This window comes from Convolutriloba macropyga, chromosome 1 (assembly GCF_964194025.1).
Source record: "Convolutriloba macropyga chromosome 1, txConMacr16.3, whole genome shotgun sequence".
NCBI classification, from domain to species: domain Eukaryota; kingdom Metazoa; phylum Xenacoelomorpha; order Acoela; family Convolutidae; genus Convolutriloba; species Convolutriloba macropyga.
In genome coordinates this window covers 23,955,985-23,969,664 of record NC_134468.1, presented here as the reverse complement: position 1 = coordinate 23,969,664, position 13,680 = coordinate 23,955,985, and the positions used below count along the sequence as shown (strand labels likewise).

The 13,680-nt window shown below is 34.6% G+C and overlaps 1 protein-coding gene across 1 annotated transcript; it reads right to left on the bottom strand.

Moving 5' to 3' along the window:
* Positions 1-2,867, bottom strand: LOC142347468 (uncharacterized). The gene is made up of 3 exons (XM_075398935.1): positions 2,492-2,867; positions 1,901-2,121; positions 1-624 (listed from the first exon to the last, which is right to left on the bottom strand). Exons 1-3 carry the CDS (start codon positions 2,684-2,686, stop codon positions 69-71), a joined length of 972 nt encoding a protein of 323 aa, XP_075255050.1. The 5' UTR covers positions 2,687-2,867; the 3' UTR covers positions 1-68.
* Between the last annotated feature and the right edge of the window lie 10,813 nt (positions 2,868-13,680).

Here is a 13,680-nt window from a genome sequence, read left to right as displayed (position 1 = left end):
TTGAAAGTTTTCATCTTTTATTTAGGTCCTGCCCATTGATATAGTCACAACACTATTTAACACATTTTTCATAAATTAGCTCCATATTTTGCACTCCAAATTTTATCAACAAAAAAATCGATTTCGGGGCAATTTAACTGGGGGTAGTTCTCCAACAGTTTTGAAAGCAGCTCCTCTTTTGATTTCAACACAACTTCCTGAAGAACCCCCGATTCATCCTCCCATTTGAACTTATTGTTCACAAACACAGCAGCTTTGTCGTTATTGAAGCCGGTCAAAATCAGATTTCTCTCCCAAAAAGCATCGACATCTTGGTGGGATTTCTGACGACAACGAATATATTCTATTATTCTCTTTTTTGTACTGATGAAGGTCAAATCCAAGATGGTTGGGTCATTGGGGTTGGAAATTGAGTACTCTTCGTCATCGAAATTGTAAAACACCACATACTCATTGGATGCGAGCTCTCTGAAGTGACGGGTGAAAGAGTTCGTATTTGCGGAGTAGGTCATTTTGGATTGAACGAATGACGACCGGCCCATGTCAACACAGCCGAGTGCTTTCACTTTGTGCAAGGGAACAGCTTGAAATAAGGGTGCCAATCTTGTTCCTGGATCAATCATCCTAAGATACAGATATCATAGTCGAGCTTCATTGAGGGAGGAACTCAAATCATTCAATGCACAAGTCTATGCATAATTCTCAGGAGGGAAAGACTGCAACAATTATAATATTTATGCCAAAAAAGGTAAATAATTTTCGCAAGCATTTAAAAAAACACTATTTACTAGGTAGCGAAGACCTTGTTAAAGAGTTTAATTGATAGTCAATGTGATTATTTCTTCTGTAGCGTTTTCCATGTTTTTAATCGGCTACAAAACAAAGCCAGAAAAATTGCTTTTTTGGTTAATATAATTATTCACTTTCTGCGATGAGACATTTCAAAATGCGTCAACGAAACATCAGTGCTCTCCCCAGTCCAAATCTTAAATTAATGTATTAGTTATGTAAACTTAAGCACAGCGTTTGTAGACGAAGGCTGTAAACAAACAATTACTTTTTTGAGCAAAAAAAAACATTTTGAAACGTTACGCGGGGTATTATACGCGTTTTTTTACTCAGCGGTTATCATTCACGCAATTGAGCAAAATTTAATAATGTCTCTTGAGAAACAGCTTAACTGGTCATTACGAGCAACCTTTTTTAGACAAAAATTTGAATCTGTTCAAGATATTAAATGCAGTCGGAATATTCTACCCGTAAAACTCTTTTTAAAAACAAAAAGATTACAATACTTTTGGAAAATAAAAAAACAGTTACGACCTGCTTTTTCACCAACATTGGGACGTACTTTAATCACCTGGAATCTTCATGAGTCTATAAGGACAAAAAAATTGTTCTGGGACCAAAAATTTTTCTCTATCAAAAGGCAAAACTCGTTTGTTAGATTAGCGATACTAGATTGGAATGAACTACCCAGCGAAATTAAAATCAAACAAGACAAATCAAACAAGCATTCTTCTCCTCAGCTTACAAAAGGAACCCTTTTTTGTGGAAGGTTACTTGTTCAACTTGGCGTGACTTTAAATTTGGAAAATGAATTAGAACTACTGTTTACTGGTTGGGTTGACTTTATAAACTTAATTAATTTTTATTTTGAGATATGCGACATAATTTGAATTTAACTCAAGTTTTCTGTTATAATATGGAAATATTAAATCCATTTAAATAATTACACTGTCGGACTAATATCAATTGTACTCGTTGATGTGGATCGGAATTCAGTGTTTTTTGTTTGTGTGTGTGTGTTCAACTTACATATTTAGATTTGAAGCTCAGATGGTGCCTCAGGAAAAAAATGTAACCTTCCTAAACCTGATTTATATGTGATAATCCTCACCATAGATCATTCTCGTGTTCCACACTTGGGATGAACACGATGAAGTGAATCATCTCCATGCCAGGCTTGTTACACGTGAGAGCCATGCCCATGTAACTTTTGGAGAAGCCCAAATGTTTGAGCAAACAGAGCAGAATAGACGACAGGTGCGCACATGTTCCCCCTTGCCCCATGAAGAGACGCAATTGCAGTGGCGCGACGTATATTTGAATGGGTGCCACCTTAAGACAACAATTTTTTGATTTTCGCATTGACTAAAAACAATCGATTTACCATAAATTTGGTTTAAAAAACTACAAGAACGAAGAGCTCATTTCAGCTTTTTGATTGGAACAGATTTGCTTAAAATCATGTCAATTTGGTCGCGGTTAAAAGTGGGTCAAAACGGCGAAGAATAACCAACAGGACCGATGTAATTGCTAAACGATCCCTTTGAGAGCAGTTGACCAAAACACTTGAGATTACAGAAACGATAACAAGAATTACTCAACAAATATCTTGAAACCCGACAAAAAATGAAAAACTATGGAATAAAATGATCAATTGATTGGTTTCGGAAAACATGACACAGAATAGCGATAGATGTGAAACCTTGAAGCGTTTGTCTCCTAGTAGGATGTTGGTGAGAGAATCCCAGATGTTGGTGAAAGGATTCTTCTTGTGCATTCTCTCCGCCAATAGATTCAACAGTCCAACTGGGTCCTTGGACTTCATCTCTTTAGCATTGGGAATCATCAGCACGTGTGTGCAGAGGAAATCCAATTGCGCAGCCGTTAGAGTTGCCATTCTAGCACTCTGCAATTGCGGATTCCTGTTCGATAGTTGCTAGAGCGCTTAGTTAACTTAAGTGTAGACCCACGTAAGATACAAGTGCTTATTTAAATTTATCAGTTTGCTATGGTACGTGCGATACCGCTTTAGTAGATATTAATCAATATATCAACTCTGACGTTTCAATATTCGAACACGCTCAGATTAAGAGAACAGATAACGTTATAGTAAATATGTGAACGCTGTATATGGCATGCATACGTGGTCAAAATTCAAACAATCTAATGAATTTTAGCAACTATTGTATGCTAATGAACAGGTGAGGTGATAAAATGCATCACCACAACCAAATCTATTTAAAACAAAATGCAATTATCAACAATAGTGCAAGTCTTATTGAGCCTCAGTGCAACAATGAAAAGACAGCCGGACGTGACTAAACTCCAGGCAATTAACAACTTCATAGGCAATCTCATGTGACGGTAAAATACCCCATAAACAAATTTGTTCAGGCTCATGATCACCTCATTGACAAAAGAATTGACTTAACATTAAACAGCCTGTGGTATTGACTTGTTATGCAATAAAATTATGCAATTAAAATTTTTTTTCAGTCCTGTATCTTTTGTTACTCTGTAGTCTTATAACTGAGTCTCACTAACATGTCCAATTGGCGTTCTAGCTAGAAGTTAATCCATCTAGTACCTTTTATTTGAAAACTTATTGTTGTTATGACTTTTGAAAATAATTTTTATCACATTTCTGTCAACTCGTAGCTTAGTCTCAAAAGAGGTCGCATTCTTTGTCTAGTGAATTAAAATTGGGTCTACATTGCGCTTTTATGTTTTAAGTAACGGCTTTTTTGTCATGGATAGTACGAGTTTTCTTTTTCTTTTTGACATTTAGGTTCATTTTTGTCTTGTCTCATTATTGCATTAATGGCAGATCACATACCACAATAATGGCGTTGAAAGAAGACGGAATTGAAGATATCAGATAATCTTATGGAACAGATGATGGTTTTAACGGCTTTGAGACCCTTTTGTAGCTACATTTTATTGAGTTTACTTGCCAATATTTGTCGTTATTTTGTAGTCGTAGAATATATGCTGGATAACGACTGGTCCAATGGCTTTCAGTGGAGGTATAAATGAACATATTAAAAAATTTCAGGAGATAGCTATTGGTTTTCCTCACCTTTAATATATTTGTTTTGAAAAAAAAATCAGTGGCTCATTCAACCTTTTCGCCTTTTTAACCTCCTTTCTTTCAATTTCTAGTAATCTCATAAGGCAGATCGCATCGTTTTTGTGACAAAACAATTAAATCTACATACCAGTTGTGTGCTTCAACTATTAATTTTTTAGCTTTGCTAATATCAGCTTTCATAAAACTTTTTTTGCTTTTCATATTTCATTTTAGTTTTTGGTGTGTTGTCCCATTAACACACTAATGACAAGCCCCGCTGGCGTTAAACATCATGCCAATTACTTTTAATGTCTTCTTCAATCATTTTAGCAGATTTTAAATGATTTTTTTTCTGCTATTAGTATTTTTTGTTCTTTTATTAGTCGTAAGACATATTCTGACACATTGGAAGTCCTGGGTGGCTTCCTAATTTCATTTCATAGCTGATGGTGTTCATGGCATTTTATAAAAGCCTTTGCCCACTTTTTGTTCGTTTTTTGTCTACTCGCTACTCAGTCTCATTAAGCACAGATTATTTCTCTTTCTTGTAAAGTCAAGCATGAAGTTAAGGTCAATTTTAAATTAAATTTGCATGTTGCTGTTTTGACATTGTTATTAAGTGTTATTTGCGAAGCAGTGGACAAGCAGAGCGCATGTTTTTAAATCATTGAGTTTTCATCAATTACAGCGTAACCTCATGAGAGGACAAGATTGAAAATCGCTTTAGAAAGAGTTCCTCAATTAAGTATCTCCTTATAAAAAACATGGCTGGCTGGTCGAAAGAAAATAGCCACAATAGCTTCGTAGATCTGCAATCAAATGTTATATTTTGATTAAGAATCTGTTTAACTTATTACTGCATCTATTAGCTGACCTCAAAATAGTGACGCACACACTCACTTGAGCTTATCTCTTTGAATTAAAAAAAAGAAAAGTCGTTTTGAGAGTGAGGTTAAGTCACGTGTGACGAAAAACTTATTCACGAATAAGAACACAAAAACTTGCTCCACTAAGAGTGAAAAACGACTTCAAGTATGCAATTCGGTCTGATTTGCACGAAGGAATAAAAAAAGCATTAGAAGTGATTGTGACGTCAAATGGTTGTTACCGAAATCTTGAGGAAAGAAAAACATAGCAGGACAAATCCTGACACAATTCAAAAAATTCCATTCAACTACAGCATAGCCGACAGAATACCGGAAAATAGCCGCGATAGATGCTTGTGGCCTTCCATGGAATTGAAATAACTAAAGAAATAAAATACACCAATTGACCAGCGGAACTTTAATAGACAACTAGACTTTTTGGGTTAGATTCGGACTCTCATTTTTATGAAACATACTTCAATCTTCATCACTTCATTTTGACTTCACAAATCATGAAAATATGTCAACAGATCGTAAGACAGCTCCCCAATACAATTCAAATTCTTTGAAACCAAGAGAAGGCCAATAATAGCCTCAGCTATGGCTGTATGGCTATTAATTATAATTCTGGTCATTGAGCCTACGCGTCCCCTGGTGAAATATATACACATTTGATGACACTGACGGAAAGAAACAAAAATTCAAAATTTCTCTTGAGTGTTTCCTTGAATTTTATACTACTGATCAGCAACTATCGTTAAAATTCTCAATTTTCGCAAGCTCACGTTGTTGGGACAAGTGGGAGTGACCAAAGATCCTTTACGAAAAAAAGCGACAGCTGAGTTTTCATAATCGCAAAAGATTTTTCAATTCAAAAGAGACAAGAGAGAACACATCAAAGTTTAGGTTTTCGAGAACTTACCGTCGCTGGTAAAAACAATTATTTATTTTATCAGGAGACCACGCAACAAAATATATTTCCTTTTAGCTAACACTCCTTATTAAAGTTGAGTACTTGAACTGAATTCTCAATTTTGCAACAATTTAGGTTTCCTTGCCATTTTATTTTGTTCAGTTCTAAGATTCGACTTAAACATCAAGGACAACGCTAGGAGCAACCCACATAATGCCTACCATACAATGCAGGTACATTTCAACTTGAAACTTGCGATGAAAAATTGGGACTTTCAGGTAAAGTTTGCGGAATTTTCAAAGGGATCAGATGTCATCTCGGGACCAAATGCATACCAAATGAAAAATATAAGAGCAAGCTAAAACTATTGGTCAAGCTAAAGAACCAAATAAATAAAAAAGGTTCAGAGTAGTTGTTCAATGTTCATTAGCCTAATTGTTGTGATAAAATTATTTAATAATTTCAGATTTGGTCTGCATAAGCAGCTAAACCCTCTATCTCTGAGCTGCCAGATTGATAAATTTGAGATGAACCCGACAATATCATGAGCTGTGACCCCGCATTAATAAGTTTTATGGAAAAATTTATTGGGGAACTCAAAAACAAGCAAGCATATATCAACAAGCTATTATCATGAGTGCAATTCCTGGAAAAAAATGTGAACTATATAGAAAGATAGTAATCAAAAGACTGTATCATTATCAACAATCTACCCCTTGTGCATGTGACAAATTATTGGTCGGGCGTTTTAACATTTTTTTTGCCAACTAAAAAAAATCAATTTAGAGGGGGACAGCATCGTAGCATGTCATCCACTTGGAAACCGATCAACAACACTAGACAGCCACCAGCATTCATTGTTAAGTTCGTATACTTTGATGTAAACATTTTTTGAGAAATCAGCTCAACTCGGCTAAAGCAAAACCCATTGTCTTCAACGAACGATTAACAAAAAGAGACGCCAATTTAACGGATTACTTAAAACGACTAGGATTGAGAACAGCTACCTGCAACTATTCAATTTTACTGAAGGAGGACAAAAGCAAACAAGTATTGAGCAGTCCTTGTCATGGCAAAATAGAAGGGAATCTAAAGAAGCTGAATAACAGAGATCTACTAGATCTTTATATCGAATCCATTGCAATCAATGCTACTACTGATCAAATTAATGATACTGATTCTAAAAATGACTTTGTCGCCGAAGAATCTGTTGATTCATAACGCTTGGTAGTCTGAGATCACCTCAATTTATTTCAATTTCCTTTTTGACCATTGCATCTAAGTAACACAATTGTTCTGAGACTGTTATATGTATTACAACTATTGTACGTTATCTGAGGTAAAACGTTATTAACCTAGAATCATGCATTGAGCAACTCACTAATAAACCAGATATAATTGCCATTAAAAAGACTTGGCTAAACAACTGAAACCATTTTTTCTCCTGATGGTTAGAGATTTTCACGCCGCCTCGGATCAAGAGGTGGAGGTGAAGGAGTTTATGTATCTGATAAGCTCAAAGTAAAAAGTTTTAAAGAACATTTGGTTGCAGAGATATTAAGCGTTGATATTGCTACTGAAAACGGTCTACATATTGCCTTCACAGTTTTGTATCGGTCACCATCCGAGTCCATTACTGGTTTTATAATATCGAGGAATTTCTAGAGGAACAGAATTTTTCGAGAAAACAATTGCAGATATTTTAAAATTGATCTCTTAAGGGACAGCAATGAGTGTAGGGTTTCATCCGACAAATTTACGACATTCTATATGAATTTACTATCGCAAAGAATTCAAAGCCGAGAAACATCAGCCTCTGCAAGCTAATAGGCCATATATGGGGTAATAATTTATAGAAGAGAGCTATGAACAATAATTTTGGACCAGCCGATCATTATTTGTCTGTATGTTTTCTGATGCTTCCGAAGTTTTAAAAAAATGAACGCAGTTTCTTCAACAAATCTAAAGGTTTTAAATCACCTTGATAAGTTAAGATTGGAGTTTCGAATGAGCCAAAAGCTAAGGAATGTCGGGCTTGGTGACCTCGATCCCACAAAAGCAATCCTAAGGCGTAAATAGATTATCACCTATTGTTTACACAGATTGTGTACACTTACAAAAATTAAAAGAGGGCCCAAGGAAAAATTCGACAAAATACAACTTTAAGCAGTTTACGATTTCGAGGAATAAACGTATAAGGAGCAAGGCGCTATCTCGTAAAGCATATCGAGCTTACTGGAGAAATAAGTTGGAAAATGCAGACCCAAAACATCATACTACCATCAGTAATGTAATCGGATCAAAAACAAAACTGCTTTTGCCGGACAGTTTTGACTCAAATGTCGCAAATGGTATGAATCAGATTTTTGCAAACATTAGCAGAATTGAAACCAAAATTGAAAAAAGAGAAAAAGTACCCAATGAAAGGCAACAACTGTCTTTGTTTTTTCCTGACATCAGATGCAACGAGGTGAAACATGCAAAGTAAAAACAGTTCTGGTCACGATGGTATATCCTCCAAAATGTTAAAAGTTTGTTATCCCCTCATAAGTGAACCACCAGCTATTGTGTTCCATACCTGTTTAAACAGGATTTTTACCGGCGGAGTTTAAAATTTCAAAAGTAAACTTTTCCACAAAGATGGTAATGTCAATGACTCAGACCAATTTCATTACTCCCATCATGGAAAGCGTTTGAACGTATTATTTACAACAGAAATATTAATTATTTCTAACATTTTGAGTTGCTGAATGCTAATCAGTTTGCCTTTAGGTCCAAAATGAAAACTATAGATGCCGCTCTTAGGTTAGTTGAAGAGATAAGAAATATGAAAAATATGAAAAAAGACCCTCTTATGGTTTTACTTGATCTGCAGAAAGTATTCGATAGCGCAGATCACAAGAAAAACTTGAGAACTACGGAATTCAGGGTTGTAACTTTTGCCTGCTCTGTCATTGATATACATCAGTGATCTGCCGCACGCTGTTTTCAATTCTTCGGTAACACTTTTGGCTGATGATACAGCAATAGTAAAAAAATCCACTTAAAAAAACGAGGAGCTTCAGAAAGATTACGAAAGAGTCAAGCAATGGATGAAAAACAAAATTAACCGTAAAAGCTATGAAATCTAAATTGCTTAGATTTGGCACTGCTAAAGACTAAATGTCACTAATATTTTCCGATGAGACCTTAATAGGTGTGGATTCCTGCAAATAAATAACAATATGGTTGGATAACAAACGTTCTTTCAGATAACACAGTAAGTATATACGGAAAAATACGGATAAATTCTGCGCAATTGTCTATAAGTTGCGTGATGCAATGACAATTAATTAGCTTATAAATTATTATAAAACGTATGTACAGCCAGTGTTGCAAAATGGGATTCTTACATATGGTTACATGAACAAAACTAATCTCGAAGTTTTTCACAAGTGCCAAAAACTGTTCTTTAGAACCGCGTTTCGTAAAAGTTGTCGTGACAGCATTTCGAATGAGCTGGAGAAATCAAAAATTGCATCGGTGTTTGAATTACACATATATGAGTTGTTCAAACGAGTGGTTAATAAAGAAATGTCACAAAGTTGAAATTGCTATGTAATTAGAGCAAAAGAAAGAAGGATCAACTCTCTGTCATTTATCAAATGCAAAGCGAAAAAACTATCGGTAAAATTTAGGACAACTTGATGTCGAACCTGTTCAAAAAAGCAAACTTAGGAATCCAAAGCTTTAAAACTGAAAATTCAAGAAACACATAATTGCTTAGACCACTCATCCTTATTTGCGCTGAGAGGCGTCTCTCACAGGCCTCAGGCTGTCATTAACTGCATCATTAGAATAGAAATTACTTTGGTTTAATTTGCTTTTTTCGTCTTTTTTTTAGTTTATTCTGTTCCTCTTCACCCTTATGATGTGTCATATTTTATTCCAGTTTCATATCAACTTTCATAATAGCAATTAATTTTCGTGCTAATGACATTTGAATTAAATTCTCTTCGGCTGCCTTCAATAGACCTTCAGCAGGTTTTCCAGCTAGTCCCTTCTTGACTATGTATATACCACCAATCAATGCTAATTTTTGTAATTTTAATTGTTCAAGACTAACTCAATTATTATTATTATTATTATTATAGTTGTGTCAATTTTCGACACAATGAATTCCAAGGTTGTGAACTTTCGTCAAGCCAGGGCAGTGTTTTTTAATGTTGGCTGGGCGCTGTTTTTTGAATTAAGTTTGAGAATCTTGGTTTGTTGATGATTGAAAGTGGTTTTGTTGATGATTCAATTAACAGAGACATTGCGGCAAATGGTAGGTCAGATTTGATACAAAGTTTTGCAAATGTAATTTAGCGCAAAGGGAAAATATATTTTAATTCATTTTTTGAAACTCACTGGGTGAAATTCCAAGGAATTACGAAACTGTAGATCAATTTTCCATTGAACTAACACTTTTTGAATGACATATATTTATACAAAAATAGATTTTGAATACACACAAACACAAGCACATACATGTAATATATTTATAAGAGAATAATTCAATAATCTTAATTCTAGTGTTCTTATACTAAAAAAGCAAGCCCAGCAGGAAACTATTGATAAAAATCAGAAAACGGAGATTTGATAAACATTTTTTGCAGTTGAGATTTGACAATTAGCATGAGCATTAGCAATAAGCAATAAACCCACAGCTGTTTTCGTGTATTATTTCATACTGCTGAAAAACACATGTTTTTTTGTACTTAAAAGGAAAGAGAAATTGCTGTATAGAAATTAAAAAGTTCTTTTACGAGTTTCCGAAAGTTTTCTTTACATTTTTGAATCTCAAAATTCTAGTAATTCCAGTGAGCATGATAGTTTCTGCAAAAAGTACACAGGCTAAGAAGACTGGTTGCAAGAACACAATTTGGTGTGAGAAAACAAATGGGAAAATGAAAATTGTTGAAAACTTCAGATACAAATTGATTATTATTGTTCACAGCCAGCACAAAGATTATATTTACTGAATTGATCTATTTACTGCGAATCAAATTTCAATAAGCCAACTTACCGGATATTATGTTTACTCGGAAAAAACAAGAAATCACTATTTATTGTTTCATGTTGAAAGTGATTGCATGTTAGGAAATTGTTTTCTGAGTTGTCCCAATATATTTGGTTAAAAAAACAAACTTCAGATTTTTAACTTACGATTGCTGTGGTAAGATGTAGGGGCCTTGAACAGTGATTTGGTGTAAAATTTAGGGAACATATGGACTGGGATATAATTTTTTATAAAATATTAGTTTTCGCCCGTTTTTTTTTCAACACAAATACTTAGAATCCTATTTCGTTTGCTTTAAGAGTGTACTTACGAAAAATATTTTTAATGAGGTATGAAAACTTGGTCCCCAAAATTTTGCCGGAAATGGCCCAAATTCGGGAACACTTCGTAGAATTTTGCTCCGGTTATTTTTTTCTCTTCCACTGGTCTATTGCTTGATAAAAACCTGTCATCCTGGTTTTTAAAAAAATCTTTTTGAAAATAATCAGGTTTCTTTAGTCTTTGAAAAATATATAAAACGTTTTGAAATTAGTTTTTTGTGACACCAAATTTGAATTAATTGCTGGTGTGGTTAGCTAGCTCATTGTTTCAAAAATTCAATTTACCTAATCTTTGGGCTGGGGGCATATTGTGCAAATAATTAAAGTTCTGTGCGTTTTTGTCGACAGGTTAGATACCCCTTAATTTAAAAGACATGACCACAAAGAAATTGGCCCTGCTATCACCAAATATGAGCAATTTCGGAAAAAGTACTTGATGACAAAACCACAATCATATCACCAATAAGGGCGACGCTCCATGGCCCTTAAAAATACAAAGAAGGATTGCTAAAGTGCGTTGACACACAATATTCGCACTACATTAATCGACATTCTTGGCTTAATTGTCCTCCAATTGAAGCAGAGATAGTCTAACTTCAAAATAAACCGTTAAAATTTTGCTAATAAAACTTGAATCTTAAGAAAAGTGTTAATATCAATGAGATCAAACTTCTCTCTATATCTAGAAGAAAAACTATGAGAAAAGAAGCGACATAAATGAAAACACCTCAAATGCGATTTTGCTAAGAAAAAAATACTTTTCTCTTATCTTTATTAAGTAAACAATAAACTTTACCTAACAAAAAATGAGATCAAGAAATCAACATGTATCCCGCTTTCTAACAGCAACGTTTTTTAAGTATCAACTTTGTCATTCTCAAGCTTGCGTGGCCTCTATTCAATTTCTACTAGATTTGAAATTTTCACTTCAAATCGATATTTGAGTGAAGTAGTCAATAAAAGCATCTCTGCACTCAAATATAAACCAAACTTGAGAACTAAATATAAATAAAATTTCAGTAGAGGTCACCCAAGAGAGAAAATACCAAGGTACGTCATGTTTGCCTTTGAGACTCTCATCAAATGATTCCTCCAACAAATTGGTTATCAATTTGCATAAACGCACATATGCGAAAAAAACAGAAAAACGCTGCCAACGCAGAACTCCACAAACACAATTTTGCAAAAAAAAAGAGTAAACGATGCAATATACGCTTCCTGAAAAGCAGAACAATTAAAAACCTGTTTCAAAATGAATGGTGACAAAAAGCTGGTCAAAAATAGGATACGTTGAAATGCTCGCGCACTTCCGACCTAATAATATGCTGACCACACTTGTTCTGATTGAGACTAAGATCGAGTTAAACAAAACAACAATTACTGGCAAATCACCAAAAATTGACTATTTATTCAAACAGAAATCATAGTAAGATCAAACCTCGACAAAAATTGAGAAACAAAAAATATGCACAAATTTGTCTGTAGGAAGCAGCTGGGACTTCTTGTTAACCAGATTTATTCAGATAAATAATAGCTCAAAAAATTATTGTCTAAATAAAGTGGATCAACTTGACAAAAAACAGTAGTTAGGGAGAAATATTTTTCAAAACCATAATGCGTTTGGAACAAAGTTTTAAAACAAGAGCCGTCAAATGTACACAGTCAAGAGTTTTACCAATGTCCGCTTAGAAAGACTATTGGATTAGCCACTAATTATCCAAAGTGCAAAGGCAGTACAAAAAAATCAAACCGTATCATAGTCAAACTCAGAATAAAAACTTTAACAAAAATAAAAATAGTTGCAAAATATCGATACCATCCATCATTAAATAATAACACTCATTTACCTCATTAGAACTGCAGTGAGACCCTGTCAGACTTAAAACTGAGTAACAAAAAGCAAAAAACTGACATTCAAAATTTCAGTAATAACACGTGCTAAAACATATGTTGCCCACATACGAACTCAAATAACAGTACCTATGCACTATTAAACGCATGCATCTTCTGTAGTATAATAGCCAAGTTGTTACTTCAGTGCTACTAAAATAAAGAAATGTTTAAAAAGGAACAATTGAGCAAAAGTTACCGAAAATGAGCATAAATGTGAACAAAAATACATTGTAATCAAATGTTAACAAAATTTTCAGCCCCGATATCTCCTCCAAAAATAAAAAAGTATTTCAACAAAACGCTGAAATGTTCTGGGTTTTTTAAGTGATAACACTGACAACTCTATATCGATTGGCAAAACTTGAAACCAGAACAAAACAGCTGAGCACTACCCCCCCCCCCAAAAAAAAAAAAACAAATCATACACAAAACGACAGAGAGAGAGTTCACTTGACAAATAACAGACCGGAACCACATCTGAGGTAAAACCGCAAATCAAGGAAACATAAACCGACTAACGTCGGAGAAAATGCACTCCGACGACTGGCGGAGCGATTGAATTGGCGGAGCGGGCATATGGATGCAAAATCCAGCTGAGGAGGAGTTCGAACCTCCGACCTCCAGAGTGCACGACCAAAACATTCACACCACTCGTCTATCAGCCTCTTGTGGTTGCTGCTCTTGATATTGCTTTTTAGCAGCAGAATTAATTTCAGAATAAGAGCAATTAAGATCACGCAAAAATCAAGAAGTCACGCTTCAAAAATGAAATCGAGAAGTGAAAT